General features: G+C 36.4%; 1 protein-coding gene across 1 annotated transcript in view; it reads left to right on the top strand.

Moving 5' to 3' along the window:
- ZBTB8A (zinc finger and BTB domain containing 8A) overlaps nucleotides 1–7,644 on the top strand; it is a 10,054-nt gene extending 2,410 nt beyond the window's left edge. Inside the window, exons 2-3 of the mRNA XM_006862153.1 lie at nucleotides 3,866–4,035; nucleotides 6,957–7,644. Coding sequence (XP_006862215.1) covers nucleotides 3,866–4,035; nucleotides 6,957–7,286 — 500 coding nt within the window. The 3' untranslated portion in view covers nucleotides 7,287–7,644. The remainder of the gene's footprint in view (nucleotides 1–3,865; nucleotides 4,036–6,956) is intronic.
- Nucleotides 7,645–8,171: the final 527 nt, after the last annotated feature.

Below are 8,171 nucleotides of genomic sequence, written 5' to 3'. Positions count from 1 at the left end.
TTCCATTTGTTTTAGCATCTCTATGCTGGAGAGCAAGTTTCAGTGTCTCTTCTGACATCCATTTTGACCTTTTCCTTCTTTCTTGTCTTCTCAGTGACTTTTTGCTTTCTTCATGGCCGATGTTCTTGTTGTCATCCCACAACTCTTTTGTTCTTCGGTCTTTAGTGTTTAATGTATCAAATCCGTTGTTCAGATGATCTCTAAAATTCATATTTTGGCTCTCGTGGACTTGTTTTCATTTTTTCCAGCTTCAGTTTGAATTTGCATATGAGTAATTGATGGTCTGTTCCACAGTCTGCTCCTGGCCTTGTTTTCACTGATGATATGGAGCTTTTCCATCGTCTCTTTCCATAGACGTAAATTTTATTTCTGTGTATTCCATCTGGTGAGGTCCATGTGTATAGTTGTCTCTTATGTTGTCTAAAGAAGGTATTTGAAATAAACAAATCAGTCTACGGCCATACCACCCTGAATGCGCCTGATCTCTTCTGAAATAAACAAATCATTGGTTTTGCAGAATTCTATCATGCGTTCTCTAGCATCATTTCTATTACCAACTCCATATTTTCCAACTACTGATCCTTCCTCTTTGCTCCCAACCTTTGCATTCCAATCACCAGTAATGGTCAATACATCTTGATTGCATGTTTGATCAATTTCAGATTGAAGAAGTTGAAACAAATTGTTATCTGTATTCTTTTGAACTCTGTACATTTATAATTCTAAGTTATTTAAACCTAATTTTAATAATGAAAATGTTTCACAGCTGTGAAATTACATTTTATATAGAAAATATTGAGCTGATATGCTTTATTAAGTATATTTTCAGAAAAAAGTTAAAAAATATTTTAAATGTATAAGTTTTAAAATAGAAAATTAAAGATCTTTAATTTTTTTTTTAACCTTAAATAAAAATTCTGTGGATCAAAACTCAAATTCTTAAGAATATCAGATTTATAGGACTGGTTAAGATAAGGATCCCCCAAGACTGTCTCCCTGAGATACGCTTTAAACCTTAAATCAAAACAATTCCATGAGGTCATCTTGTAGCTAAATAATAGACTGTCTCATAAAATAAACAATATCATCTGTGAGTACTGTACTCCTTTTAAAGTACCTATATAAGCTTCTTGCAGTGCCTTTGGTAGTGTATAGGTGAAATCCTGAGTCCCATCCAGAACCTTCTGAGGTGGGACTTTCCCATTTGAAAGAACATGCAGATGAGCCCAGAGTGGCTAGAGGAACAGAAGATACTTGTTGAAAGAAAGATCATCAGGAAAAAGACAAAAAAAAAAGGCAGACTGTTTGTCTATTATGAGGAAGCTGTTCCCCTGGGAGCCATCAAAGCAAGCAATCAGTCCCTTCAGGACAAACTTCCTTCCAAAACTGTAGCTCAAAGGGAACACGTGAGCAGGCTTAGTAAGCTTGCCGGTGACCGCATTGGTCTACTTGTGAGTGGAAATGGGGGAAAGGCAGTGATGAAAACATGGGCTGAGTTCACCTATGTTCCAGAGACTCCTGTCAACCTTGAGATGAGGGAGAGAAGAGGAAAGACTGGTTGGTCTGAAGTTTGGGGAGACTTGACAACTCCTGAAACCATGGACACTGACCTAGCCACTGGGGACTAGAGCTGAGAGTGAAGCATCCAGCTAATATGAAGTGGGAGTAGGCACACAAGAATGCCCAAGCTTGCAGATAGTATCCGTTTGACCTAGCTTGGATGGTTTGATGACAGAACTTGACTAGAGGAAAATAAAGAAGTTTGATATAGAAGCAAGGGTAAATTGCTACAATTTGATGAACTTGACCTATACTTATGGATGTAGTAGCTCAAAATACCAACCGAGATGGAAGAAGTCTTCACATCAAGGATCAAGCACTGATAGGGACAGGCAACTTAGACACTGACTACTTAAAATTAGGGGGAAGGGCTATAAAAGCATAAAGTGGCTGGTTTACAAGTTTTAAGAGGGAGTTTAGTTTCAGCACAAGCAGGGAAGGTAGAATCCCCACTGAATAGTTTTTATCTTGTTTGGATGGGTCTGGTGAAAGGAGATGGAGATAGAATTCTTTTGATTCAATAGTGAGTAGTTGTTATCGTGACTAATTGCGATTGTCACAACTGTAAAGGTAGAAGTTGTGTAACTAAAGAGGGAACACAGGGTTGACAGGGTTGGGCAACTTAGACATTGGCTCCCCAAAATGGGGGGCTGCAAAGGCACGAAGTGACTGGCTTACAAGCTTTCAAGAAGGAACCTAGTTTCAGAGGGTGTGGGGGAAGGTAGACTCTCCACTGAGTGGTTTCCAACCTGTCTTGACGGGGCTGATGAAAGGAGATGGGGATAAGACTCTTGTTGTACAATAGTGAATAATTACTATCAGGACGGACTATGAGGGTTGCAAATGTAAAGGTAGACATTTTGTAACAAAAGGAGGAGAGTGGTTGATTTTGCAGTCCAGGAGCGGAGGACCCTGGGACCATCAGGGGAGGAGTGGAGTGTGGGACCCTATCCAGAGAAGCAGTGAAGTCAGAAATAGAGGCAGAGAGATGGAGCAGCTGAGGACTCTGGACTCAGGGAGGGGGAGGGGCTGTGTGCTGACAGTGGTGGGGGGAACAGGTTTGAGGGGTATACTCTTTGGTTGTTTGAATGGTTATATATTCCTGAGTGCTTTGGTGTACATCCCAAAACAAAAAACAGAGGGAATGGAAGCAAATGCTGTTGAATGATGATGTATGGAGGGGATTGCAGTCATTGCAATGAAACAAAATACGATAGGATGAATATAAAGCTCATGATCTCCCATGTAAGCTATCACTAAATTCACAATAAAAACTTTAAAAAATAGGTGGTGGTGGTAATTAGTCTTACATTCCAGAAATAGAGGACCTAGGACCATCAAGAAAGAGGAGCATGAGCGGAACATGGAATCCTAACCAGACAAGCAGGGACACCAGAGATACATGCAGAGATCATTGTTTGGGGAGGTAGAGCATCTGAGGACTCTAGACTATGAAAAGAGAAGGGCAGGAGGCTGCTTGCAAAATGTGCCCTTTGGTTGTTTAAGCGATTATATATTCCTGTGTGTTTTTTTGTACATGAAAAAAAGAGGGAATAGAGGCAAATATTATTAACCGATGGTGTATAGAAAAAATTGTAATCACTGCAATGAAACAGAAACTGTCATTCAGTTCACAATAAAAGCTTTAAAAAAAAATCAGTATGAGACCAAAGTTCAACATTTACTCAAAAGCAAAGATGAGAAAACTAAACTACTGGAAATGGAAGTCACGAGAGAATTGACATACTGTGAAAAATACAACCAAAGTCTCTGAACAAGTTATGTAGGAATTGTTCAATGGGAACCTAATTTGCTGTGTTAACTTTCACAGAAAGCACAATAAAAAATTTTTAATTAAAAAATAAATGGAATGAAAAAAAAAAGTTTTAAGTGTATTTAGACTAAAGGCAAAGGGATAAAAACATGTAAATAAAACAAGTTACTTAAAAGCTTTGGGTAAAGCTTAAATATTAAATAATTAAATGAATTACTTCTTTTGGATTGCATCCATAATTTAAAAATCCAGTTTTACCCTGTTACATTTTAAAATCTAGTGAATCTACAACATTAAATAAAATAAGTGTGGCAGTTTAATAATTAAATCGAAACTTTGAAAATCTGCAAGCTGCTGAAGCTTTAACATCTACATTTAGGATTTTATTGATCATCTAGTCTTAATACAATGTCTTTCTTCTCCTTTTCTCCCACCCTTGATGAGACTGGACTCACCAACTTTTGGACTTCTTTATATTATTAGAATTGTTGCCATGAACTTTCCAGTGACTTAATGAAACTCTCTTGACAGATGATCTGCCCAGGATGCGATTCAAGTGCCCATACTGCACCCATGTGGTAAAGCGGAAAGCCGACCTAAAGCGCCACCTTCGTTGTCACACAGGAGAAAGGCCTTATCCATGCCAAGCTTGTGGGAAAAGATTCAGCAGGCTAGACCATCTAAGCAGCCATTTTCGAACAGTATGTATATGATTTTTCATCATTTTACTTCTTAAAAGCCGTGTGCACTTACCTGCTTTGTTGTTGTTGTTGTTAAGTGCCATCGAGTCGGGTCCGACCCATAGCGACCCTGTACAGGGTTTCCGAGGGTGTAAATCTTTACGGGAGTAGAAAGCCTCATACCTGCTTTAGGAAAATCTAATTTGCAAGAGACATTTTTTTTACACAACTCTACTATATTAAATTTTGTTCCAACTTAATGTTTTTACTTTGTACATTACACATAATTATATGGGTATGTGTGTACATATATGTTTAAGTATCATATGTCATTGTAGTTGTTAGATGCCATAAAGCCAGTTCTAACTCATAATAACTGTATGTACAACAAAATAAAACACTTCCTAGTCTAAATATATACACACATGTGAGGGGGCTTTAAAAAGTCTGTAGAAAAATAGAATTAAAAAGTAATGGAATGTTTCCACAAAATTTTTGAAGCTTCCTCATGTGTATGCATGTATGTGTAACAAATTATTCCCCTTTGACACCTTCACTTAAAATCCAGTATGTGGTTCTTTTTTTAATATACTGGTCTTTGCAGAGGCAAAGGCATATAACCTATATAAATGTTTTAATGTCTATGTCAGCATCACCAGCATCTACCAGTTTCTTGAATATCTGCCTGAGGATCTCAGTCTAGTTGCTGCTGTCCAGTTTCTCTTCCCGTGTCCTCCACTTTCCAGTCTCTCTCTAATTGCTATCTAGTCCTATTAAGAAAGGGAATAAGGTGGATAATAGTGGTTCTATCAGTCTGGGACTTGAGTGTCAACAGGCAGAAGCTGTTCAGTATCCTGGTGGTTTAATGAGGCAGTGGAATTCTTTTGCCACCCATCATAAGCAAGTTTTTTTTTTTTTTTTTTCTAAACTCAGTGTTCTATAACTGATACTTCTATTCCATTTATAAGAGCTCCTTTTTCATTTTAAAGGACAATGAGAGAAACTAAAGGATCACTTGAGGTGATTTCTTCATGCATTGCTTTATTGTTATTTATTCAACAAATATGTATTGAGTACCTACTGTGTGCTCAATATGTAGTGAGCACCGGTTCTAAGTGCTAGGTATATAGCAATGAGCAAAACAAAGTGTCTGCCTTCATGAAGCTAGATTTTTTTTTTTCCATTAAAAACAATTTTTTATAGTTTGTATTTGCACAAGCAATACAAGAAGACTTCAAAAGTTCATGAGAAAATTTCATTATCTTTTAAGTCCATTTTTCTATGAACTTTTTGAAACCCCTTCATATATGTACATGGCAAGAAGTAAGAAAACAGATCCAAGTAAAAATAAGAAAATAAAAATAACGTGTTTTTACCAATCAGATATTACCATTCTTAACACTTTATCACATATTCTTCCAGAACTTTATCTGTGGGTATGTGTGCATGTGTTGTTGGGGTTTTTTTTGTTTTTTTTTTTAATCAAGATGAGATCATACGAACTTGCTGTTTGGTTTGTTTGTACTGCATGATCTACTTCCATAATGTGCAGACTTTATCTATACAAATATGCCACAAACACAACTCATTCAACATTGCACAATTAATTGTAATGACTTTTATATTAGACCTTCTACTGTAATGAACAGGATTGTTTATTACTAAGAAATACTTGGTGTTGTTAGTAAGTGCTTTCGAGTCAGTTCAAACCCATAGCAATCCTGTATAGGGCTTCCAAGGAGCAGTTGGTGATTTGAACCTTCAGCTTTGGACTTAGCAGTTCAGTGATTACCCTGTAAGTGCCACAGTTAATAGTATATAATTACTCAATTATAGGTTTTTCCAAAGCATTTCATAGAGATAAACCCATTTTGTCCTAATGCCAATCCTGCGCGTATTATCACCATTTGCAATATGGAAGCAGATAGGCTAATAATAGACTGATATGTATCAGAGCCATTCATCATAGTGGTTGTTTCTGACCAGGGTCCATTCTAATTAGCCAGGCTTCTAATCAGTCTCCATGGTGCTCATACTTTACCAGGTGTTAAATATTTTCATTATCACCCTGTAAATTACTTGTTCTAGGATACATAGTTAATAAATGGCAAAACCAGAATTAAATCCTCACAGCTTCCAATTTCTAGTCCAGTTCTCTTTCTATCAGATCAGTTACTTTAACAAAATTTCCAAATAAATTTTCTATGCAAAATTACTGACAAATTTAAATTTGGGAAAGTAGTTTGTCTTTTCTGGTAAAATCACAAAAAGTTAATATGCAGGTGAAACAAGAGTAGTTTTAATTTTTGAGATAATATATGGAAAGTCCTTATAATAGTACTAGGGGGCTTCAGAAAGTCCATGGAATAATGGAATGAAAGGATACTGGCACTTTCCCACAAACTTTTTGAAGCCCCTTCATATGTGGCACATAGTAAGAATTTGAGATTATTATTATTATGGGAAAGTATCCCTTTGTTACCTCAAATATAAAAGGATTAAGTTATATGTGAAATTATTAAATAGATAATATTCACTATAAAAACTATTTAGAGAAAGCTTATGTTTAATATTTTTGTGTTATCAACTCATCACTAAAAACCTCTGCTCTTTTTCTAATAACTAGATTTTAATTTATATTTAATACCTTGGATTCCCGATGTGGCACTGTAGGATCATCACTGGATTGCAGACCACAAGGTCAGCAGTTCAAACCTACCAGCCGGTCCTCAGAAACCCTATGCAGAGTCGCTATGAGTTGGAACCAACTTGATGGCACTTAATAACAACAAGACATGAACATTTTAAGTTTCTGAACTAGTCCCTAAAATAGCAAACTGTCTTGTCTTTTTATTTTTTTAACTTTTTATTGTGACTTGAATAGAGGTCATACTGTCCTGCTGTTGAAAAATTGTTTTTTATCCCAATTTAAATCTCTACAGATTCACCAGGCATGCAAACTAATCTGCAGAAAATGCAAACGCCACGTGACTGACGTGACAGGACAAGTGGTACAGGAAGGAACCAGGCGTTACAGACTCTGTAATGAGTGCCTTGCTGAGGTTGGCATAGATAGCCTCCCCATGGATTTGGAAGAACAACATCTGATGTCCCCATCAGAAGAAAGTAAGGATTCCAGATGGCACTTGAGTGAAGAAGAGAATAGATCCTATGTGGAGATTGTAGAGGATGGATCTGCTGATCTGGTCATACAGCAGGTTGATGACAGTGACGAAGAAGAAGAGAAAGAAGTCAAGCCCAACATTAGGTAGCTGTAAAGTGAACTGACAAAGCTGGCATGTCTTCGGTTTATGTTGACTTCCTGTCTCTCTCTCTTAACATGGTCAGATTCTGGTTAAGGAATTTATGATATTGACTTAAAAGAAAAGACCTAACATAACTTGCATGCTTTTCTGAACAGGATATTGGGTCCATTCTGAACTTTGTTGCCCTAAAATATGTTGCTGCACTGGAAAGAAAGACCTAGCTTGAGTTGGCATGATGGATGAACAATTCATCCTATAACTTTTATTACAGAGATACTTTTTTTTCTCATAATGATAGAAGATCTATTTATCAATTTTTTTCCAAAGCAAATATTTTAAATAAATTTACCACAGCCAAACTTTATGTGAGACAAGTGTAAGATGTTTCAAAACTACATTCACTACCAGTTATGAATTTTTACAGGGAACCAGCTAAGAGCACACTACAGATCTGGCACCCCACCTGACTGAACGATGTATAAATCTTTATGCTAATTTTGGATCTCAAACAACCTACCATTATTCCAGGACCATAAGTGTTTTAGAAGTATGACTGAAAACTAATCAAAAATATTTGAAATTATTCATATTTGAATTTTTTAAAATTAACCTTGAAATTACTCTGATTGACTCAGTACTTTTATAACAAAACATATGAAATGGGACTAACCAAAGATTATGTACGGACATCACTTTCTTAAAGGAAAAAAAGTAAGACTGCATAAAGATTTGGTAAAAAGTAAAAATCTACTAATATAGTTCTGTTCTTATTCAAAAGAAAGAAATAAAACAGAGTGTTCTCAAGAGCAATCTCTTACATTTATATTGTTAATTGTTAAGTGCCATCGAGTCAATTCTGACTCACAGTGACCCTGTACAGGTTTTCTGAAG

Source organism: Chrysochloris asiatica, unplaced genomic scaffold (genome assembly GCF_000296735.1).
Source record: "Chrysochloris asiatica unplaced genomic scaffold, ChrAsi1.0 scaffold00047, whole genome shotgun sequence".
In the NCBI taxonomy this organism is placed as follows: Eukaryota; Metazoa; Chordata; class Mammalia; order Afrosoricida; family Chrysochloridae; genus Chrysochloris; species Chrysochloris asiatica.
This window is presented reverse-complemented; position numbering and strand designations above follow the sequence as displayed.